Raw genomic sequence first — 25,070 nt, 5'->3', positions numbered from 1 at the left:
CCAAAGGCATAGCGTGATCTAATGTATTGAAGAGTCTTATGACTGCAATTTTTGTGTTGAAAATAGACCTTACAGGCAACCTGGGTGGCTTAGTCTGGTTAAGCGTCCGACTCTTGGTTTCAGCTCAGGTCATGATCTCATGGTTTTGTGAGTTCCAGCCCCACATCAGCCTCTGTACTGGCTACGCTTAGCCTGCTTAGGATTCTCTCTGTCCCTCTCTATCTGCCCCTCCACCACTCATGCTACCTCTGCCTCTCTGAAAAATAAGCTTAAAAAAATTTTTTTTAATAGAAAATAGGCCATAAGTTTCAAGGGAGGAAGCAGGCTGACTAGGACCTGTGGTCAGTAGTGATGGGATCTATTGACAAATGCTAAGTAAAGCTCAGCATTTGCCAGTAGATTACATGTAGAGTATGAAAGAGAGAAATCAAGGATGACCCCCCAAGATTTTGGGCCTAGGCAAGTGGAAGAACAAAGCTAGAATTAAAGACATGGAGAAGTCAGCATAAAGAGTGCTTGTGGGAGGGTTGCCAGGGTGGCTCAATCGGCTCAGTGTCCCAGCTCTTGACCTCTGCTCTAGTCGTCAGCCCAGGGTCGTGGGTTGAGCCCTGTGTCGGACTCTGAGGTGAGCATGGTGCCTGCTTAGGATTCACTCTCTCTCCCTTTGCCCCCTCCCCTGCTTGCATGCACTCTAAAAAAATTAAGTAACCAAGAGTACTTGTGGGAAAGGAAAGACAGGAATTGGGTTAAGACAGGTCAAATCTGAGATGCCCATTAACAGGAGTCAGATAGGAGTCCAGAGTTCAGAGGAGAGATCTGGGATAGAGCTGAAAATAGGTAAGTTAGCATAGACTTGGAATTTAAAGCCATGCAACAGGACCAGATCACGAAGCAAGTGCATTTACATAGAGCTATCAGTGTTTAGAGGTCAGATATGAGAAAAAGCAGTAAAGGAGGCTGAGAGAATTCTAGGTTGGTTAGGAAACCAAGAAGGAATGCCCTGGAAGCCAAATGAAACTTGAGAGGAGGGAGTGACCAGCGGCATCAAGCTACTGCTGGGTCAGGTGCTGTGAATAAGTCAAGGATGGAGACTAGTGTTTATCGAATTGAGCATTGCAGAGATCATTGGTGACCCTCATTAAGAGCTCTTCCAGTGCTATGGAGAAAGGAAAAGCCTTGCAGGAGAGAAGGTAAGAAAGAACAATTGAATAAAACACTGTATAGACAACTCTTTCAAGGAATTTTCTATTTCTGAATATTAGTAAATCATATTAGTAAAATCACATACAGCTTTTAGAGTTTTTTGTGAATCTTGGTTCATTTGTGTACATGTTTATAAATGTGTTGATTGTTGATAGGAAATTTCTTACTGTGAGTCATGGTAAAAATTTGAGAAAGGGGAAGTTAGAACAAGAAGATGAAGGTATTGTTTGGATAAGAAGTTGAGAATGGTAGAGGATGTTTCTCATGTGGGTAGGGTACAGTGGAAGGATTTAGAGAGTGGTAGAGTGTTGGAACATGTGATCAGAAAGGGAGAAGTCTAGAAACATGAGGGTGACGGTCAGGGCAATGAGGGATGGCCTGGGCCTCATGTGGAGACTAACATATACAGGAATAAAAGGGCATGGTAATCTTACAATCTAAAAACAGTCTGTCATGGAAGTATTCCATTCGTTGTAAAGGGCCAGAATTATTTTAGCCTTGCAGGCCACTGATCATGGTCTCTGTCGCATGTATGTTATTTTTTTATTGGAAAAATGTAAAAAATAGTCTTCGCTCAGAGGCTCTACAGGCTCAGGCCATACTTGGAGAGCGCTGCTTTAAAGTAGAAGCCCTTATCAGAAGGTTTGGAGAGGTATTTGCATGGAGTTCTCTTAGTTTTTAAAATACCATTTTTAATAGTACACATACACGGTACAGAATTCAAATAGTACAAAAGATCTGCAAAGAAAAAAGAATCAGACCTTCCTCCTATTCCCTTGCTATCCTGGCCCCCTCCCTGAAGTCAATCACTAGCCGGTTCCCTGTGTCTTCTAGATCATGTAAGACATTTTCTATAAATATTTATGTGCATCCTATCAATCTTAAATCTAACAAGGTTCTTTAGGTCTAAGCTATTTAATAAGTAATAGTTTTATCGTTTATCAAGTTGTTGCTTCTCGTGTCCAAATCCAGCCTTTATTGCCCTTCTCTGCAGTAATAGATCTTCACTCTGTAACGACCTGTCCCCGCAGCAGGCACAGTATAAAGCTTTGTCAGTAGAGAGTAGTGGTCAGACACTGTAGGAGCAAGAGACTTCTTTCCCTGCTTCCAGTGTGTTCTTCTAGCAGATCCACGCGATGCGTGGTTTTTCTAACGCAGTACCTCCACACGAATGGCTGCCTCTAATACCTCTAAGCCACTTTGTCAGCCAAATGCCCAAAGCTCAAACCTTCTTGGGCTGCGTTTCAACAAACCTGATGTCGAGGGCTGTGCCCTCTCCATTTTAGTCTGAATCTTAGAAGTGCTATTTTGTACTTTATGCTGATACAGTAAGTGTTGAATCAAAAGCCTCTGTGCTAGGAGCTTTTTCCCGTAAATCTTACTTCTACCTTGTATGGGCCTCTTATACCAAAATTAATATACCCAACAAATCTTAGAAGTATTAAGGCGTATCTCTTGGCCCACAAAAGATTAAACTGGACTGGTGGTAAAGGCTTGAAATTCACATTATATGTAACTTGAATACTTCTTCCGTATTGTGGCTTTAAGACCCATCTGTGTACCTCACACTCCATTCCCATAGCTGTTTTTATCCTCCTTACCACAGTGAGTCTGAAAACCGGATGCTGATCCTCGATTATGGAGGGTTAGGTGTATAAACTTGATTGAAGAATTGATTTCTATTTAGTTGGGGAGAATCATTCAGAGACTGCAAAGGTTCTGGTAGTGGTTTTGGGGTTTTCTTTAACATGCCTTACTGTAAATATCCTTTTGTGTGCAAGACTTAATAAAATGTTTTTGGAGAGGGAAGTTTTTAGAATTGTTGACACAAATTTGTAATTCAGTTTTTAGGTACATCTCCTATTCCTGAACAATTGGAGAGAATGGCAGTACCCATTTCCGGTGAATAAATAAGCGTTTAGATTGAGGATGTCTTTCCTTCATGGCAGTAAGCAGTGTGATGTCTTCTGTATCCAGGAGCCAACTTAACATGTTAAGTCTGATGAGGCTTGGCAGTCGTGACATGCACTGACTCAAAGACTTGACTGTTGTGGCCTGAGCTTTGATGCATTCAGTAAAATGCCTAGAAATAGTCAACTCTTTCAAGTGTGGCATGTTGTCCAGTGCTTGAAAGAAATTTCTGTATCCTTCCTCTGTAATCTTGTGATTGACTGAAAGATTTAGGTCCTCAAGTTTCTGGAAACCTCCATCGATTGCTACCTTGGCTATAAAAGCAAAGTGTTGGTGAAAATAGAATCATAAGGACTTTCATTTCAGTAAGAGGGGGAGACACAGAATCCGAAGCAGGCTCCAGGCTGAGCTGTCAGCACAGAGCCTGACATGAGGCTCGAACTCACAGACTGTGAGATCATGACCTGAGCCAGTCAGATGCTTAACTAAGCCACCCAGGCGCCCCGAGACTCACCCTTTCTAACGCATCCTGTGAAGCTTTCTCCAGTCGGGCTTTTACATTCCTCTCCAGTCTATTCTCACAACAAATTCCTGCCTATCTTTAAATATGCCTGGTTCTCTTTAATCCATGCAAATGATTACCTCTATTTGAAATGCTCTCTCAATCTCTCCCCTCCCAAATGTGTCTGGGCCATTCTTTCTTCAGTTCTCTATAGAACTCTTTTTCCTGATCCTATGACCCCAAATTAGGTTGAGTTCTGCTATCAGAAGGAGAGTAAAGAAAATGACAAAGAATTGGGAAGCAGCTATGTGCATGTTGGCCAAAAACTTCCCCAAACTGGCTAAAGACACCAAGCCACAGCTTCAAGGTCTATAAACCCCAAGCAGAATAAATACAAAGAAATCCACACCTAAGCACAACATAGTACAACTACCATTGTAGGGTATTGTGTTGTCATTGTTCAAGCAGACTGTCTCCAAAGGTTAGGGTTTCAACACATGGATCGTTGAGGGACACAATTCAGTTCATAGCAAATGGCAAAATGTAAAGCAAAGAAAATCTTAAAAGCCACTAAAGCAGGGCCAGATAAACCTTACATTCAAATACAAAAAAAGACTGCCTGCCGAGCAAAAGAAATGATGGGAGCTAGAAATGTGAAAGAAAATGAGCACCAAAATCAAATTCCATACTCTCTGAAACAAATGTCAAAAACGAAGGCAAAAGGGGGGGTGGGGTGTGCCTGAGTGGCTCCATAGGTTGAGCAGCCGACTTTGGCTCAGGTCCTGATCTCATGGTTTGTGAATTTGAACCCCACATCAGGCTCTCTGCTATCAGTACAGAGCCCACTTCAGAGCCTCTGTCTCCCACATTAAAAAAATTAAGAAAAATAACCTAATTATAGATTTTTACAAGAGACACACCTTAAATAGAAGGACATGAAAATATTAAAAGGAAGGGAAAAGCCAAGATGCAAATACCAAAAGCATACCGGAGCAACTGTATTAATGTATGATGAAATGACTGATAATAAGGCAAGAAGTTTTACTAGAAATAAAGAGGGTTGATCTGCCAGGAATATTTAACAATTCTAAATCTCTATGTAGCTAGATTTAAATCCTAAATATGTATGGACCTATATATTTTAAATATGTAGAGTAAAAACAGAACTAAAGGGAAAAGAAGATTAATTGGGGTGATTTTAACACCCCTGTCCTAGTTAGAACAAGCAAATAAAAATCCGTAAAATTATCAAACGTTTGAACAATAATTTCAACTTTTTTTTTTTTTTTTAAGTAGGCTCCATGCCCAATGTGAGCATACTTGAACTCATGACCCTAAGATCAAGAGTCACATACTCTTCCCACTGAGCCAGCCAGGCATCCCTCAACATTTCATTTGAACCGCAGAAAACTTTTTTTTTTCAAGTGAAATGGAGCATTTACTAAAATTGACCATTTTAGTGTGATTTTATGTTATGTTGACCCATAATACAAGTCTCAACAAATTTCAAAATTAAAATCATATAATGTATATTCTTTCTTAACAGTGAAGTTAAGCAGTACCTTTCTAAATACCTGGTGTGGCCAAAAAATAAATATTTTGAACTAAGTAAGACTGAAAATATGACATGTAAAATTTGTGAGATGGAGCTAAAGCCAAAAGCACTGAAATTATCCCATCTCAAGACGTTAGGACAAAAACCTATCTGTAGAAGACAACAGAGGTAAGAAAAGAAATGAAAGCAATAAATTGGTAAACCAGTCAGCTAAAAAAAAAAAAAAAGAGAGAATGCATGAATAGACACTTGCCCAAAGAAGACATCCAGATGGCTAACCGACACGTGAAAAGATGCTCAACATCACTCATCATCAGGGAAATCCAAGTCAAAACCACAATGAGATACCACCTCACACCGGTCACAATGGCTAACATGAACAACTCAGGCAACAACAGATACTGGCGAGGACATGGAGAAAGAGGATCTCTTGCATTCCTGGTGGGAATGCAAGCTGGTGCAGCCACTCTGGAACATAGTATGGAGGTTCCTCAAAAAACTAAAAAGAGAACTACCCTATGACCCAGCAGTTCCACTACTAGATATTTACCTAAGGGATACAGGTATGCTGTTCCTCTCCCTCTCTGCCCCTGCCCTGTTCTTCATCTCTCTCTCTCTCTCTCTCTCTCTCTCTCTCTCTCTCTCTCTCTCTCTCTCTCTCTCTCTCTAAAAAAAAGCAAAAAAACCTAAGTTGCTGAAATTTACCCATCATAAAACATAAAAAAATCCACAATGAGATACTACTACAGATCCATCAGAATGGCTGAAGTTCAGAGATCTGACAGTACAAGTACAGGCCATAATGTGACACAACCGCTGGTAGGAATGTAAATTGGTACAACTGTGGAAAACTGAAATCTGTCTATACCATGTGACACATATTCCGCCCCTAACATACTTCCATACATACATCAAAGGTCATGCATAATAATGTTCATAGCATTATTCACACTAGTCAAATATTGAGAATAACTCAAATACCCAGTTGAATGGGTAAGTTGAAGTATATATAGTCATAGAGTAGAATAATACATAGCAATGAAAATCCGTGAACGCTAGCCACATGTAGCAATATGCAATGAATATAAAGGTGAGCCAAAAAAGGTAAAGTACATACTGGGAGGGATTCCATTACATAAAAGTTTAAAACAGTGAAACTAATCTATGGTGAACAAAAGGGGTCTAATGGTCACCTGTGGAAAGGAGGGGAATGTTGTCAGAGCACACAGGAAGTAGGCTTCTGTGATCTTTGCAATACTCTGTAATCTGGGTGATTTCCACCAAGTATGGTTAACCACCAAGTATGGTTAATAAAATGTTGATGTATGTTTACTGGATAATTTATTGAGCTGTACACTTAGGATTTGTGTACTTTTCTGTATGTGTAATCTTCAGTTTTTAAAACGCTATAAAAAGGAGTGTATGGAGGATATGTGGCCTGGTATCAGGAACACAAAGTCAAAACAGACTTGAGGCACTGTGTGGTCTCAAACAGGAGGCTATCAACATTTTGCAAGAGAAAGCTTGAACACTAACACTGGCTTTTCTGCAAGCTGAAACCATTTATCTAAGGCTAACTCACCAATTTCCATCACACTGTCATCATCCAAAATCTGGCACAATGAGAGAATTCGAAGAAACTGAAGATGCTGACACTGCTGGATGATCAGTTTGGCCACTTGCTGAATCCCATCCCCAGTAGGAAGTTCCAGTTCTTCCAGGTTGTTAAGAGAACCTAAGGTGTAGGCTATCAGAAGAGACAAAAAAGGTTACCAAATAATGTGTTACCAAATAATGGTAATGTATAGCCTCAAGATCATGCATAGTCCAGGAGGCCCCATGTAGCATGGAGGCTGTTCCTCTTCCTCTCCAAAGGGCAAGAGAAAGGGGTCAGCCTACACCTTGATCCTCACTGCTACCTCCAGTCAACAATTCCTCCACCGTCCCCCTACCAATCTGTCCTGCACTGAGGTCCAGAATGCCTACGATACTTCCTTTTCCTTTTTAGACTCAAGCTTCTACTCGCCTCCAGGATATTCTCCTAGCTTCTTAAATGGCTTCAGCCACCTTCCTTTCAATCCTATCTCCTGCTATATCATCCTCAGTGACTTCTACTTCTGCCTCCCAGCACTAAAGCTTCACAGTCCGTTACTCTTATACCTTTGCACTTCGACCCCACCTTGGCTTGGTACATTATGGATCACTTGAAAGTGATCTCCTTCTAAGACCTTAGACTTGGAAATATTTTTAACATTTTCTAGCATCCAACAGTGTTCCAAGCTTGGGATTTAAATTCTGTGTTCCATCCAGTTCTTCTATCAGCCATTTCTCTAAAGACCGTGGTTCCTTTTAGGGAGGCCAGTATTTAGGAGTCAAGATCTGGCATTTGGGGCACTCATTAATACTAGGATCTTTTTTAATATCTCAGTTGACCGAGTTATGTATATGTGTGTATATAGAGATATGTAGCTCACTATACGTGTGTATATATATACACACATATATATATGTGTGTATATATAAACATGTGTATATATATACATATATAAACGTGTATATATGTGTATATATATATACATATATATATATACACACATTAAAAACCATGAGTCCACACCAGTATTTCCACATCTAATTTAATACCTTAAAGTTCTTCCTAGCCTCTCCTTTCAATATTTGTCAATTCCTTCTCCAACCATGAGGAAATTTGATTCTCATTATACTTAATGTATTATTTATTTAATCAACTTGTTGTATATGCCAGCCACCTCCTTGGCCCCTCAATTTTGCCTCTGCCCCACTCAGTCTTCCTGCTCCTCCCCCAGCCACATGCTGCCTGCAAAGGAAGGCAAGAGGAGACAAGGGAAGAGGAAGACATCCAGGTGATCACGCTAATGTTTGAGAAGCACAACTGCTCTATACTCCCTGTCTCCACTGCCTCCTCTTATATTTTCCTGTGTTAAAAGAAAAAAGAAAAAAGCCCCAAATGAGTTGCTTTTGCCTAGCCCCACATCACTAAGCCAAGACTTAATTTTTAGTTTGAGCTGTCCCAGAAATGGAATCTAAAACCAGCCAATCAGGAATCGCCAGATCAGCACTGGTTAGGTAATCTACCCAATAGAACTCTGCCATCCCCTCTAAAGGAAAGTAACCTTACAGTAACCAACGCACCTGCTTTGTTGTCTACTATAACTTCCCTGTTCCTGCTCCCTTATGCCTATAAAAAAATCTTTCGTTTGGTTCAGCCTTTCAGAGCTATGTCCTTCATTCACTGGACACTGCCTGATTCAAATCCATTTTTGTTCAAATGAACTCTCAAAGTTTCTAATATGCCTGCATTTATCTTTTAATATCTATTAGAATTCTTCCATGAGCACACATTCCTTTTGTAATCATAAAAAAATTGAGTAAGTATTTAGGCAACTTCGATAGTTACCATTTTGTTAATTCTGAGTTTTCACAAAGTTCTCTTAACCTTGAAAAGATAGTTTTATCTATATTCCAAAAACCTTTGACATAACAGGGATTTAGCAGGTTTGGAATGGGTCCCTGACAATGAAATTGCATCATGCTGTAATGACCAAACATGTATTCAAAGAAATAAGTCACTCTACGAATGAGTGACTATTGAATGAGATCAAGTGAGATCAGGCATTTGGAGACTCAAAGCTGAGCAGCCCTGCCCCTTCCTCCAAATGAGTAAGGGCCGCTAATACCTATAGTGATCTGCTGTGGCTTACACAAAATAGAAGAAGGATTTCAGGGGAAGAATAAAAAGTAAAAGGCACAATTTTGCAAACATACCAAATTTTTCAGATGTTTCCTTATCAGGAAATTGTTGGTTTTTAAGACTTAGTATCTTCAGGGAAATAAAATTTGGCAAAGCAGTGACTATAAAAGGGAAAACAAATAGGTATGTCAGCTACATTTTTTATACCAACAAATGTATGTAAAGAGTATTTTTTAAATGACTGAAATCAATACAGTAATTCGGATTTTATTAATTAGTATGACTAAATAATTAAAGCTCAGGAAATAATTCTGATAACTACAAATATTTAAACTTCCAGAAACAAATACACCTTATTTGAAAATTCATTTAAAATCAGATCTAATAGCTTAATTCTTTGACCTCAAGTACATATTTAATAAAATTTACCTTTTAAAAGTGCCTAAAATGACTGTGCATACAGATGCATCTAAAACCAAAATTTTATGATCTTAGGTCTTACCAAATGGGATGGGTGTGAAAAATGATCCAGAAAAATTAATTTCTTTGAGTTTCTTGCAGGAAGAAAGTGCAGTCATGAGAGATTCAAAATCCGAAATGAAATTACATTGCAGATGAAAAACATGAAGGTTTGGAGAATTCTGAATTAATTTCACTATAAAATATCAAAGATTTCAGAAATTAGAGAAAATTGCAAATTTCTTTCAGAATTAGCCGTATCATTCTGTTTCAACAATACAGAGTTAGAACAAAGCACCATGAAGTAATGATCCAAGAATTGGGCCACTTATAGGTTCAAGTTCTGCAACTAACCAGTGAGTTATGTTAACTTGGACGGGTAGTTACTGACACTCTCTGGGGATCAGTTTTCTCTTTTATAAAATAAGAGCTAAGAGTTTAGACTCAGTAAGGTCACCTTAGGCTTTAACATGCTAATGTCTTACTTAAGTTTGCATGTGACCGGCATTTACACAGTAGGAATATGATACAAAGAAACATAACAGCCGTGACAAATCTGATGCAAACCTAAGTTTGATGTAAAAATTACTGACAAATACAAGAAAACTACCACTTCCACTTTCAGCTTCAAAGAATTTTATAGCATGCAACTCTTCCTGTTAATTCCACAGAGATTTACAATGCTTCAATATGTAGGGCTCAGTCTTCACTAAACTAGGAATTGAGGACACCTAAGTCATTTTGTTACAAGATGCATTTAGGAAAGATGGCTGCACAAGTTGTTCAATCAGTAGCATAGGCTGGTGAGAAAAGGGGAAATAATACTTCCAATTGCTACCCATCAGCAGATTCCCCCTCCTCCACTCCAGTCTGGAAGATCTGGAAGTTGAAATTTAAGAGCAAATTAAATAAAATCAAAATAATTCTCCCAAATAGTTTGGAGAGACATTTTACCAGTGGTTAAAAGCGCAGACTTAGGAGTAATCAGAACTCCTAGAATCCCAGATTTACCAGATTTACCATTTCCTTAGCTGGTTGACCTCAAGCAAATTACTTATCCTCTTTATACTTCAATTTCCCTAGCTTTAAGGTAACATTAATAGTACCTTACCTCATAGAAGGGTCTGAAGATTAAATGGGTTAATATTTGTAAAATGTTTAGAACAATTCCTAACATGTCGGGACACCTGGTGGCTCAGTTAAACGTATGACTTCAGCTCAGGTCATGATCTCACCTTTGGTGGGTTTGAGCCCCGCGTCTCTGTGTCTCTCTCTGCCCCTCCCCAATCACATACTGTCTCTGTCTCTCAAAAATAAAAACGCTAAAAGTTTTAAGGAAAAAACAATTGCTAGGATGTGTATAGTAAGGGCTCAATAATTTCAAATACCTTTCTGCTTTCTTTTTAAAGATTTTTTAAATCTCTACACTGACTATGGGGCTCAAACTCAGGCCAAGATCAAGAGTTGCAGGCTCTACTGACTGTGCCAGCCAAGTGCCCCTACAGTTCTCTGTTTTCTTAATGAGGACGAGTGCTATTCCCACAATTCATTATGGATACAGGCTACAACCTGAGATTTACAAAAGCTGTAACTCTTAGTTATTGGCCAAGTTGCCTTTCCAAACGATGCAAAAACACGTCAATCAAAGTGCCATCCTTACCTAGCTTAGAAGGACTATACTCAGCTGAAATTTGGATCAATAATTTCTCCATGTGGCGGAGATTGAAGAATTCTTCAGGAATGAGTGCAAAAACATTTTGTTGATGACGCAGATCCACAGAGAGTTCTTTCAGGCAGAGGAACTTGTCCAAATTAGTAAGAAGTTTACCTAGAAATCAGCACACAGTTTGCCATTATTAATCTAAGGAATTCCAAATGGAAAATTTGAAACTGTCCTTTTGAGTCAGCAATCTATTTTCTTATTTTCAAATAAAAACCTTCCATATATCATAAAACATTCTTGTTTCTAGAAAGCACATATATGAACATGCTGCTTTTTGTAGTGTCTACTGATTACTCTATGAGAAGCCCTGTGCTACTCTGGATGCACAAAAATAAGTAAGCCATCTTCCCAAGCAGTGCTGAAATGACAGAATTTCGACATGCAGAAGAATGGTGTTGGACCCTACTTCCCACCACCATACATAGCTAACTCAAAATGGAACCGTCACCACAAGAAAAGATAGGAGTCAATCTTCATAACCTTAGCTTTGACAATGGATTCTTAGATATGCTATCAAAAACAGTAATTTAGAACTTATGTGCATTTAAAGACATTATTGGCACAATGAAAAGACTATCTCCAAAATAGAAAATATTTTCAAACCCTATGTCCATTAAAGATTCACTAACTACAATATTAGTTATTCTATAAAGACTCCTACAACTCAAGACAAAAAGATAACACAATTAAAAAAATGGGCAAGGAATGGGGCACCTGGGTGGCTCAGTAGGGTAAGCGTCTGACTTTGGCTCAGGTCATGATCTCATGGTTCATGAGTTCAAGCTATCTGTGCTGATAGCTCGGAGCCTGGAGCCTGCTTCAGATTCTGTGTCTCCGTCTCTCTCTGCATCTCCCCTCGTCATGTTCTGTCTGTCGGTCTCTCCCTCTCTCCTCTCAAAAATAAATAAGTGTTAAAAATTATTTTTTAAATGGGCAAAGATAGGGACGCCTGGGTGGCTCAGTCGGTTGGGCGTCCAACTTCGGCTCAGGTCATGATCTCGCAGTCCGTGAGTTCGAGCCCCGCATCGGGCTCTGGGCTGACAGCTCAGAGCCTGGAGCCTGTTTCGGATTCTGTGTCACCCTCTCTCTCTGACCCTCCCCTGCTCATGCTCTGTCTCTGTCTCAAAAATAAATAAATGTTAAAAAAATTAAAAAAAAAATGGGCAAAGATTTAATAGACCTGTCTCAAAAAAGGACACATAACCAGTAAGTACATGAAAAGATGCTCAACACTGTTAGTCATTAGGGAAATGCAAATCAAAACCACAACGGGATACCATTTCTCACCTAATTGGATGACTTTCTAATTAAAAAAAATATATGTAGCAGCAAGCGTTGACAAGGTTGTGGAGAAACTGAAACCCTCATACATTGCTGGTGGGAATATAAACTGGTGTAGCCACTGTAGTGAACAGTTTAGAGGTTCCAAAGAAATTAGAATTATTAACATCATCCAGCACCCCACTTTTAGGTATATATCCAAAAGAATTGCAAGTAGGATCTCAAAAAGATATTTGTACACCCATGTTGATAGCAACATTGCTCACAATAGCCAGAAGAAACAAAGCAAGCGTCCATCAACAGATGAATGGATAAACAAAACATGATATATACATGGGAAGATTAGCTATCAAAGGAAGCAAGTTCTGATACAGGCTGCAATACAAATGAATCTCGAAAATATGCCAGGTGAAACAAGCCAGACACAAAAAGCCAAAATGTTGTATGATTCCACTTATGGAATACCTAGAATGGACAAATTCATAGAGATGAAAAGTAGGATAGATGTTATCAGTGGCTTGGTGGAGGAAGGAGGCACTGTTTCATTGGTACAGAGTTACCGTTTGGAGCGATGAAAACGTTCTGGAAATGGATAAAAGTGCTGGTTGTGTAACACTGGAAATGTACTTAGTGACACTGAAATGTGCACTCAAAAATGGTTAAAACGTTAAGTGTTAGGAATATTTCACCATAAAAAGGCATTTTAAAAAGAGTATGTTGTTTTCTAAATTTGAGGATAAATATCTACCCACAGATCCTAATAACGTTCGGTGACCCTCCAGCAAGGTAACACAGAGTAAAGCACACCTAGGCATATAACAAACTGCTGAAAACCAAAGCCATACTAGCAGCAGAAAATTAAAAAAAAAACAAAAACAACGTAAATACTATTTACAAAAGTGTCTAAAATACCTAGGAATAAATACCTAGGAATAAAATACCTAGGAATAAATGCAAAGGCGACACTGAAACCTCTCAAATATTGCTTACACAAGTGACAGGGGACACAAATGAGAGCGATTATTTCCGAGAGGGTACAAGCCCTTTCTTCTGTTAAGCAGGCAGGGTAAGGGTAATTCTCAAGCATCATGGTACATGGAATGAATGAATGAATGAATGAATGAATGAATTTATTTAGAGGGCACAAGTGAGCATGGGACAGAGAGAAGGAGAAAGAAAGAGAATCCCACAAGAGGTAGAGAGTGAGAGAGAGAGAGAGAGAAAGAGCAGCAAGGCTCCTCTTGTACCCGAAGTGGGCTCAAGCTCAGCGCATGTGGGACTCACGCTCAGGAACCGTGAGATCATGACCTGAGGCGAAGTCAGATCTTAACCAATTGAGCCACCCAGGCTCCCCTATCCTTTTACGAGTAAGTAATTTGTGTCTGGTTATTAAGAGCCTTCACTGGGGAGGCACCTGCATGGTTCTGTCGGGTAAGTGGCCGACTCTTGACCTTGGCTCAGGTCATGATCTCACTTTGAGTTTGAGCCCCGAGTTGGGCTCCATCTGACAGTGCGTAGCTTGCTTGGGATCTGTCTCTCCCTCCCAATGCCCCTTCCCCCATGTGCAATCAATCAATCAATCAATAAGCAAACTTTAAGAAAAAAGCTTTCATTGGTTAATATTTTAATTTTATGTCAATTATTCAAAAAGCATTCTATTATTCAGAGGTCTTTCACTAATCCTATTGAAAAAATAGTTAGTCAATGGTTATTTTTTTTTTTTTTTGTCATCTAATTCCCTTTTTGTCAAAGGATTATCTTATATCTATTCTATCAGCCAGCATTTATGGTCTCATGCTTTCAGAAGTTTCCATCAACCTAAAACTAAGAGTGAGAAAATAAAATTACACATCAGAATAGTCAGCTAAGATATATTCAGGTGTACCTGGTACCTGCCTTGTCCCCAAGACTTGAAGAGACTCCAGGGCAGGCAGGGTGAGAAGCAATTCCTGTTCTGCTGTGCTCAGCTCCAGGCAGAACACTGAGCACTTGGTGACAGAGTCCTTACTCTGCTCCAGAGCAGGGCTGATGCCGGCCATAAATTCCCCGCTGTTTTGTAAATGGAGTTCGATGCACTGCGAGGCTGAGAAAATGACTGTGAGAACCCTGAGCATCTCCTGGTTCACAGTGGCCCCTCCAGACACATGCACTTCCAGAAGGGGGATCTTGTACTGCTTTGGAGAAAGGTGCCAGTAGCCAGAACTGATGTCTGGTAGTTTCGCGAGTCTCAGGTTCTGAAAGTGCTTTATGTTTTCTTCTTTTTCAGCTATATCCTGCTTCCACGCACTCACAGATTCAAAGGCAGAAACACAGTCCTGATCAACAGTCGGTGCCTGTGATTTGTCTATGCATGTTTCCAAGATTGACAAATCTAGTGTGTGTACCTCATTTCCTCTTATGGAGACCTGGATGCTCCTCAACACTAATAGGCTTTCTGGGTGGTCAAAAAAATACGGTAAATTAAGTACATCCAAATTCAGGGTTTTCCCTTGAAGGAACTGCAAAATAAATGGAGAGCAGGCAGCAACAGTGTGGCTTTGGTAAGCAATTTTTAAGGCAAGAGAGAGTAACTGGTTTGAAATGATGGAAAAGTAACTTTCTGGAGATACCTGCCACAATGACCTCATACATTCCAACTTCTCTGAAATTTCTGGATGGTGCTTCAAGTAGTTATTGTTTTTCAATATTATCTCCAATGACTCTTTACTATCTGCCAAATGAAGCAAATGAGATACAATCTTTGGCCCTGCCTTTGTTGAAGGGTGGCAGGAGAGGTAATTCAAAAGAGTGCTGTAGAGACCTACAGCCGTCACTGATGAGTTAATTCGTTTCAAATAAGAAAGTCCCAAATCTTGATCTTCTTGCCTGTCAGAATCCAGAAGTTCAATCAGCCTCTTCCCTGCAAGAAATTCTTGGAATGCGGGATTTAGAAACTGGTAGACCGGTCTTAGTCTCTGGGCTGTGAATTTGCTCAAGAGGCACGAGACTAAACCTTCCCTTTCATCAATTCCTGCTTCTGTAAGGTCATCGTCACTGAACTCAAAGCAAGATGAAAACAAACCTTTCAAGCCCAGCTCGCCACAAGAGGACACGGTTGCTCTGACAAGTTCAGCTTCAGATTTGTGCTTTAAGAAAAGGCATTCTATATACGACTTGAAAACAGCCACACCATCAATGGCTTTGTTCAAAGGATACTGCAACCAGTTAGCACACAGTGATGTTACAAAGAAAGGAGTCTTGTGAATTCCCCGCAAATTCTCGCTCATTCTAAAGTAAACCATAAACTTTCGCAGACAACTCATATCGTGTGAAAAGAGTTTCCGTAATAAATACATGGTATTATAGAAGGGAAACACTTTTATCTCCAGAATCGTGTCTAGGTATCGGCGGATGTCCCTGGCCCTGTTTGTATGTACACCAATCAATAAGCAGCTCCTTGAGTGGTTTTTTTGAATTAGTTTTTCTATGACCTGGGGAACTGAGCACATCTCTCTGTAGTCATCCAAAAGGAATAACACTTGATTCTTTAACCGCTCGATGATGTTCCTCAGGCACGTTTCGGTGACAGAGCCTTCCGTTTTTAGGAGTTGGTCACAAATGATGGTGGCCAGCCCCTGGTCCAGTCTGGTAGAACTAAGGGAGAGATAGAAGACCAGCTGGAACCTGTTCAGCAAGGGACAGCATCCTGATGCCCATAGAAGAGCTATTTTCTTCAGCAGGACTGTCTTTCCACTACTTGCTTCGCCCTCCACACACATGACAGAGTTCAAGTTGGCAAAGACCTCCGGCAACACCACAGGCTCTTCCACAGGACTGCTGATGTGTTTTAAAGCCAGGGCTAGATCACAACCCAGCAAGTGGTCGGTGGCCAGAGAGGGGGAGGCCTCAAGCAAACACATGTGGCGGAAACTGGCACTGGTATAGGATTCTCTCAGCTGCTCGCTCAGATTCTTCGCCTCCTGAAGCCACTGGGCTTCACCCTGGGCCGCTGCTGTGGAGAGAAGAAAAAAGGCAGAGCTGCAAAGATGTACTCTCTCTCTTCCAATCTGCTACACACAAATACAGGTACACATGCGTATCATCCCCTGTGTCGCTTTGAAATCCTTACCCGGTACTACAGAACTAACTGCTGCTGAATCCTCACCATAGCTTTCACTTGTGGTGTCCTTTGAAAATAAAATGCTCTGTTAAATCAAATTCTATGTAAGACAGTAGGGCATCATGTCACAGCTGGGGACCAAACATCTAAACAAAGCCCCCCCCCCCCCCGCCGCCCCCGCCCAGATGTTTATGCCGGTTGAAGGGGAGAGCAGCACAAATATGAAACAATAAATGATCTGCAAATACCCTCAAGTGTCTCCTAGGTGGCCCATGTATGACACATGCTACGGGTGAATCGGGCAGTGGTTCCTCTCCAGACAAAAAGAACCACAACGTGTGCAACGAGAGGGGCCCTCCAAACATAACTGAGTGCAGCTTCTGACCATAGTTATTCACATTTTTAATATACATACCTGGTATCTGGAAGATCGTATTTCTTACAAAATAAGTTACTGAGATATCCCCAGACTTTCTTCTTCAGTTTTATTTTTCCATCAAGTGCAGATCAAGTTACTTTGTTTTCTTTTCGTAGAATGAAAGACATAAAAGATCTAACATACAGCCTCAAAGAAGAGGTGGGTGCATCTGTACTAGGTTAACAGTGACTTTGATCTCAGAGAACAGTGTAGGATTTCTCAGTTTAAAGGGACCAACCTATGATCTGGATTTATCAGTTGGTCATTTGCTTTTGTAAAGAAAAATATTATCTTCTGAGCCCTAGAAAAAGGCCAAGTCAAATTTTAAGGTCTTCCAAATAAAGATCACATAGGGAATCCAGGTAGCCTGGATGCTAATCAGATCTAAGTCTAAGAGTCTGGGCCCCAAAGTAGAAGGGACTGACTCTACATTTTGTGAAGCTAAGTCTTATTTATTATAGCATCCTCATCTATACTTAGCACACGATAGGTGCTTAATAGGTATTTGTAGAACGTATTTCCTTATTTAGGATGGGCAATTCCTGTTCAAAAACCATTTTCTAGGGGTGCCTGGGTGACTCAGTCAGTTAAGCATCTAACTCACTTTCGGCTCAGGTCATGATCTCACAATTAGTGAGTCTGAGCCCCACACGGGGCTCTACACTGACAGCACAGAGACCACTTGGGAATCTCTCTCAGTGTCTCTCTGCTCCTCTCCAGCTCTCTCCCTAAACAAACAAACAAACAAACAAACAAACTTAAAAAATGTTTTTCTATCACATGATCACATGCTGTTAAAATTCACAAGGTGATGTTCGTTACCGTTAATTCAGAAAGTTCACAGTGGTTGTGATCGTCTGGAATCCCTTCTGCACAGGACTTCAGATTTTGGAGAAACTGACAACTAAGCACAAAGTTAAAAGTTATAAAAACAGTTGTATGCAATTAAACGTTTGCATTAGGTTTTCAAATATACTGTAATAGAATTCTGTGTTTTCTGTTTTTGATATTCTTTTTTGAGAGAGAGTGCACATGCATACGAGCAGGGCAGAGGGCAAAAGAATCTCAAGCAGGCTCCACGCCCAGCACATAGCCAGACCTGGGGCTAGATCCCACAACCCTGGGATCATGACCTGAGCTGAAATCAAGAGTCGTACATTCAACCAACTGAGCCACCCAAGCACCCCACTGTTATCAAGTATTTAACGGCAAAAATTAAACATTTAGAATGGTTCTCAGCAACAGCAATGCAAATGGTTCACAAAATAACAATGCAGACAGCCAGTAAATTTGGAGGAATGAGTGCACATTTAATACTCATCCATGAAACTTACTAAAATGGACCTAAAGATTCAAAAACAGAGAAGAAAACTCCATCTATGACTTACAAAACAAAAAACAGGACCTGAGTAGAAAAACTGCTAAGATGTAAATAAAGCTGGAATTGATGGTAATGTACCAATGTTGGCTACATACCAATGTGAGTTAAATCAAACATACCACAATGATTTAAGAAACTGGGTGTGGGAATATAAGAACTTTCTGTTTTATCTTTGTACCTGATCTCTAAATCTAAAGTCATTCTCAAATCAAAAGTTTATTTTCTAAAGAGCTCCATCAACATAGATAAAAACCACAAATATACTTAAAACCCATTTGCACTACTAGGTATTTACCCAAAGGACACAAAAGTACAGATTCAAAGGGGCACATGAACCCCAATGTTTATAGCAGCACAATCAACAGTAGGCAAATATGCAAAGAGCCCAAACGTCCATCAACTGATGAATGGATAAAGAAGATGAAATGTTACTCAGCCATCAAAAAGAATGAAACCTTGCCATTTGCAATGACATAGGTGGAGCTAGAATGTATTATGCTAAGTGAATAAGTCAGAGAAAGACAAATACCATGTATTTCATGCATATGCGGAATTTAAGAAACAAATCAGATGAACATGGGGAGAAAAAAAAAGAGGGAGGCAAACCATAAGTCTCTTAATGACAGAGAACAATCTGAGGGTTGCTAGAGGGGAGATGGGGATGGGGATGGGCTAAATGGGTGATGGATATTAATTTAAGGAGGGCACTTGTTATGATGGGCACAGGGTGGTATATGTAAGTGATGAATCTCTGAATTCTACTCCTGAAACCACTATTACACTGTATGTTAACTAGAATGTAGAATTTAAATTTGTTTCAAATAAAAATGTGAAACAAAAGCTATTTGCCAGACATCATCAAACTGGGTGTAGATATCCTTTAAACCCAGGTATGATGTTTGCCTGAAGAACCCAGGGGGAAATTTCGAAAGAGTTCTACAATGATTACCTTGGACACATGAAAACTATAGAAGTGACTAGATAAATTGGATAACTAGGAACAACCAACTGTCTCAGGCTCATTCTCATGCTGCAGAATCAAAACAAAGGATAATACATTCTTATTTTCCTACATGGTTGGAAAGGAGTCCAGGAATAAAAGGATAGTTCCAGGTAAACGGCAACCAGGACTTCTTAAAAAATATATTTATTTATTTTTGAGAGAGAGAGCGCAAGCCAGGAGGGGCAGAGAGATAGGACAACAGAGGATCTGAAGCGGGCTCTGTGCCGACAGTGCAGAAGACCGACGAAGGGCTCAAACCCACTAACTGTGAGATCATGACCAGAGCCAAAGTCAGACGCTCAACCAACTGAGCCACCCAGGGGGCCCCATCAGCAAGTAGGACTTTTAATTTTTCTGTCCAAGGTTACTATACTGACAAAACCATCAAGGAAAGGACTCTGAAGGAAGATAAGATAGAGACTTTTTCATACAAAGCCAATACACTTGGTAGCCAGCAGACCAGCACTGTTCTTCCGTAAAAGCAAAATGGTAACAAATGGACGTAAAGGAACGAAGAGTGCTTTGGATGTTTGACTTGGATGGTAAATAAAAAAAAATATTTTTTTTTCTTCTTTTAAAATGTATTTAAAAGGTAACAGGTGAAAGCAAAGACCTAACACTGTATTGTGAGATTTGTCATATATGTGGAAAGTAAAAACATAGGACAACACAAGCACAAAGCGTAAGAGCGGAGAAACAGGAGTCTACTGTGATATGGTTCATACATTCTATGTCCAGTCTTATAATAGTATTTGAAGATGACTGTAATGTATTAAACATGCATACTGTCAATTCTAGAGCAGGCCGTAAAAGGCCAAAATAAAGATGCACAGCTAATCAGCCAACAGTAGATAGAACAGAATACTTAAAACCAATTCCAAACAATTGGGAAAGAAGGAAAGTCAACACAAGATGGGAGAAATAGAAAGCAAGTATCAAAATAGTATATTTAAATCTAGCCATATCAATAATGACATTAAATATACATTTTTAAACACCCCCATTAGAAAGCAGATATTAGACTATTAAAAAAAAAATCAAAGACACAACTATGCCTACCAGAAACTCACTTTAAATGTCAAGTCATAGATATAAAAGTAGAATTATTTCAAAAAAGGGGTGCCTGGGTGGTTCAGTCAGTTGAGTGTCCAACTCTTAATTTTGGCTCAGGTCCTAATCCCAAGGTTGTGGGATAGAGTCCCACATCGGGCTCCATGCTCAGTGTGGAGCCTGCTTAAGATTTTCTTTCTCAGGGCGCCTGGGTGGCTCAGTCGGTTGAGCGTCTGACTTCGGCTCAGGTCATGATCTCACACAGTTCGTGAGTTCGAGCCCCACGTTGGGCTCTGTGTTGACAGCTCAGAGCCTGGAGCCTGCTTCGGATTCTGTGTCTCCCTCTGTCTCTGCACCTTCCCCGCTCATGCTCTGTCTCTCTCAATCTCTCAAAAATGAATAAACATTTTAAAAAATTAAAAGAAAAAAAAAGATTTTCTTTCTCTTTCCTCTGCCCCTCTCCTCCACTGGTGTGGTGTGTCTCTCTCAAGTTAAAAAAAAAAAAATGATTTCAAAAAAGACTTATGTAACAATTGATTACAGTAAAGCTGGTCTATATTAGATAATGACTTAAAAATAAGGAATATTATGAAGGATAGGGAAGAACATTTCATATATTCTCTATGAAAGAGCCAAGGGCAAAGAATAGTCAAGACACATTCTCTTGAAGGAAAAGAACATGGCAGTTATACAGAAAATATGAAATTATGCTAAATATCTTCAGTAATTAGACTGATGAAAATTAAAATTTGGGCAATACCAAGTGAGGAAGCAGACCAGTGGAAACTCATCTATGCTCGTGGGAAAATCAATTGGTACGACTTTGAAAAACGTTTTGCATAACCTAGCAAAGTACAAACCTATGACCCTGCAATTTTATGGTTTGTTATGTATTTTAGAGTAACAAACGCGAGCCCTGGGAAATACATACAAGAATGTTCCCAGTGGCATTACTTGCAACACTTCAAAAACAAGCCAGGTGTTGAATCAAGAAAAAAATGGATAAATCTTATATATTCATAAAATAACATACGAACACAGCGGTGAAGACAAGTGAACTACAGCTCAACATGTAATTATGGATCAGTCTCAAAAACCATATGAAACAAAACAATCACACAACAACCATGCAGTATGTTTACATGTATTTGACCTTGAAGAACAGGCGGTTAAATATGTTTAAGGATATACACTTAGTTGATAAAACCATAAAGAGAAGCAAAGGAACAACACCAAATTCAGGATCATGTTTAATTCTGGATTGGAAGGATGAGGATATCAGAATTGGGGAGGGTGGGCACAGAGGGACCTTCTAAAGAATTAGTAATGTTCCATTTCATAACTTTACGGATGGATTCATTGGTTTATTACAGTCCTTTAAATCATACGTAAATATTTTAGGTACTCTAGTGCAGGCATCCTAGTTTGCTCCTTTTTTTTTTTTTTTTTTTTTTTCCAAAAAAGGTAGATAGGAGCATCTGGGTGGCTCAGTTGGTTACGGATCCCACTTGGGCTTAGGTCATGATCTCACAAGTCATCTCACAGCCCGCATTCGGCTCTGTGCTGACAGCTCAGAGCCTGGAGCCCACTTCAGATTCTGTGTCTCCCTCCCTCTGTCCCTCCCCTGCTTGCACTCTCTCAAAAATAAATAAACAATAAAAAAAATTAAAAATTAGAAAATAAAAAAGGCAGATGGCAGCAGATGATAGCTACGTTGTGGTTTAGACTGTCACAGCACCACATTGTACACCTGAAACCCCTAACACAGTGTGTCAACTGCACTTCAGCTGAAAAAGAAGCTACACTTGTGATGAGCATAGCCTACATAACATGTTCAATCACTATGTTGTACACCTGAAATTCACGTATTATGTATCAACTATAATTTTTTTTCAAAAAAAGAGGAAGAAGAAAAGGGAGTCTGATAGATTCCCGGAAATGTTCTAAATAATATTAGACTACATCCTCACTTATCTGTCCAAGAATTAAGAACGTCCTTACTGGGGCGCCTGGGTGGCTCAGTCGGTTGGGCGTCCGACTTTGGCTCAGGTCACGATCTCGCGGTCTGTGAGTTCGAGCCCCGCGTCAGGCTCTGTGCTGACAGCTCAGAGCCTGGAGCCTGTTTCAGATTCTGTCTCCCTCTCTCTCTGTGACCTTCCTCCATTCATGCTCTCTCTCTGTGTCTCAAAAATGAATAAACGTTAAAAAAAAACTTTTTTAATAAAAAAAATTGTCCTTACTGTTCCCAACAGTTTACTAGATACTAAATCCAAATAATAAAGGAGAACTCAACAACTACTCCTGTCAAAACCTGTTTGAAGCAGTATCCTCTTTAGAATCTTAGAATTAGATGGAAGTATTTGAAGATCTGTATGTATTAATACGTATTTCTGGGAAAACTCTTACTAATTACCAAGTGAAAAGAACCTATTTCTTCTTGCAGGTGCCTGGGTGGCTCAGTGGGTTGAGTGTCCAACTTGTGGTTTCAGCTCAGGTCATGATCCAAGGATTGTGGGATTGAGCCCTCCATCAGGCTCTGTGCTGAGCGTGCAGCCTGCTTGGAATTAATCCTCTCAATCTCTCTCTGTCTCTCTCTCTCCCTCCCTCCTTCCCTTCCTCCCTCCCTCCCTCACACTCTCTTTCTCTAAAATAAAATTTTTTTAAAAATTCACAGAAAAGAAATATTAAAGAAATGGGCATTTCCTCATTTCTTCATGAAATTTTAGAACACTGGAAACAAACAGAAAATTCTAAAAGCTTCCAGAGAGGGGTAGAGTAGTTTGCACTCACAGGATTAAGAATTAGAAAGGCATGGAACTTTTCAACAGCAACACTGGAAGCTATTAGGAAATGTAGCAATGCCTCTAAGATTCAGAAGGAGAAGGACTTCCAACCTAGAGTACTAAAACTAGCTAAACTACCCAAACACAAGTGTGGGGTTTGGAGTATAAATATATGCATAATCTTCTGCACTAGTAAATGAACCAAGAGGATGGCATTAGATCCAGCAAGCGGGAGCTACAACACAGGAGGGAAGAAATGGGAATACCCAGGATGAATGTGAGGGAAGATCCCGGGATCCCAGGTGCCTACAGGACAAGTAGTTCATACTGGATCAGGTCAGAAGACATCAGGACAGACCCTTTCAAGAAAATGAAAATGCTGGGGTATCTTGTAGGTCCAAATGAAGGATTGGAGGTTTAAACGTTTGGGAGAATTTGAAGATGAACTAACTATATATAAAAAACTAAGCAAATTTAATAAATATTTTAAAATGTGGGGGGTGCCTGGGTGGTTCGATTGGTTGAGCATCTGACTTTGGTTCAGTTTATGATCTCACAGTTCACGAGTTCGAGCCCCATGTCAGGCTCTGTGCTGACAGCTCAGAGCCTGGAGCCTGTTTCAGATTCTGTGTCTCCCTCTCTCTGACCCTCCCCCATTCATGCTCTGTCTCTCTGTCTCAAAAATAAATAAACGTTAAAAAAAAAATTAAAAAAAAAAAAAGTTGTACAGGGAGGGAAAGTAAGTGTTCATTTACTACAAGGTTTAGCTCTGCACAGCATTTATATAGTCATGATAATAAAAACATGTAACGTAAAAATTATTGCTCTAACCAGAACTACACATGTAGCAAGGAATTCTACATGTGAGGGATGCCACGAGAGCAAGAGGATGAAAGAAATAACCACTTATGCTACATAACATGAATCCAAGAGGTGGGTGAAGACTTAGAAAATAAAACTGGGGGACGGGGAGAATTATTAAACGTGCATCCAAATTCACAGACACTAAACATTCATTCCACTCACTTGGGAAAATATTTGGCATGATCGTCTAGTGGGTCATCACCTTCCTTCCAGTTCTCCATACATCCTCCGCAGAAGAAACACTGGACGATGTCCTTCATGCCTAAAAGTAAGGAAGTTCCATCCACTCGTATGTGCATTTGTCAACTGTCACAGATAACAACCACGAAGCCTTTATGAGCGAAACGCTCTTCGCATTTCCAATCGGATTTTGCGACAGAGTCACAGGTGGGGTCACCAGCAAGGTGATATTCTATGTAGGACTCTTCTCTTGGCCAACAGAGTAATCAACTAACGAACCAAATGCTCCTAAGGTACCAGGCACTTTGATGAACACCCTCTCCCTGTCCCATCCTCCTTTAATGCAGAGAGAGATTTGCAAATCAGAATGTGGAATTATAGCTCCTCGAAGCAAGAGATTTTTGTCCGTTTTGCTCACTCATGAATCTCACTGACCTAGAAAAATACCTAGCACTTCTTATTAAACACTCAGTAAGTATTTCTTTAAGGAATAGGACAGAAAGAATGTATTTGGAGCTCAAGGGGAAAAATCTTTGAGGAAATGTAGCAGCCCGTATATAAGTAAATTCATGAAGAATCAAGTGCCTCTTACTACATGATTCCCTGGTTTATTTCACTACAAGCAGCATCAAGTCGCCTTATGAAATTATTTCTCTGAAAGGAAATTAGTATTAGAACCCACCAAATGATTGAAATAGAAATGGAACATCCATCATCTTCCTTCTACTCTTGGACCCTTGTAGGCACCGCAAAGCTAGGGCAGAAGAAAACCCCCCCTTTGTATCTGGACAAAACTACAAGGTCTTAGAGATTGCAAAATCCTAAAAGGGTCAGAGGACTCAGATTTGTGGGGAGAGCTGGAGGTTTGAAAAGGAAGAGGGTGAGGACACTGGGCAGAGGATCTTTGAGGACACTGGCAAGAGAAAGA

The 25,070-nt window shown here is 40.0% G+C and overlaps 1 protein-coding gene across 2 annotated transcripts in view; it reads right to left on the bottom strand.

Moving 5' to 3' along the window:
• Window positions 1-1,874: 1,874 nt before the first annotated feature.
• LOC101090330 (NLR family apoptosis inhibitory protein) overlaps window positions 1,875-25,070 on the bottom strand; it is a 35,557-nt gene continuing 12,361 nt past the window's right edge. For both annotated transcript variants that reach the window (XM_019835218.2, XM_045061788.1), the window contains exons 7-15: window positions 24,125-24,224; window positions 17,704-17,785; window positions 16,473-16,530; window positions 14,250-16,355; window positions 11,021-11,188; window positions 9,404-9,556; window positions 8,976-9,062; window positions 6,754-6,918; window positions 1,875-3,428 (exon numbers count right to left, since the gene is read on the bottom strand). In XM_019835218.2, coding sequence (XP_019690777.1) covers window positions 3,064-3,428; window positions 6,754-6,918; window positions 8,976-9,062; window positions 9,404-9,556; window positions 11,021-11,188; window positions 14,250-16,355; window positions 16,473-16,530; window positions 17,704-17,785; window positions 24,125-24,224 — 3,284 coding nt within the window. In that variant the 3' untranslated portion in view covers window positions 1,875-3,063. The remainder of the gene's footprint in view (window positions 3,429-6,753; window positions 6,919-8,975; window positions 9,063-9,403; window positions 9,557-11,020; window positions 11,189-14,249; window positions 16,356-16,472; window positions 16,531-17,703; window positions 17,786-24,124; window positions 24,225-25,070) is intronic.

Source organism: Felis catus, chromosome A1, assembly GCF_018350175.1.
Source record: "Felis catus isolate Fca126 chromosome A1, F.catus_Fca126_mat1.0, whole genome shotgun sequence".
Taxonomy (NCBI): domain Eukaryota; kingdom Metazoa; phylum Chordata; class Mammalia; order Carnivora; family Felidae; genus Felis; species Felis catus.
Note: the sequence above shows the minus strand (reverse complement) of the source record. Positions and strands in the feature narration are given on the sequence as shown.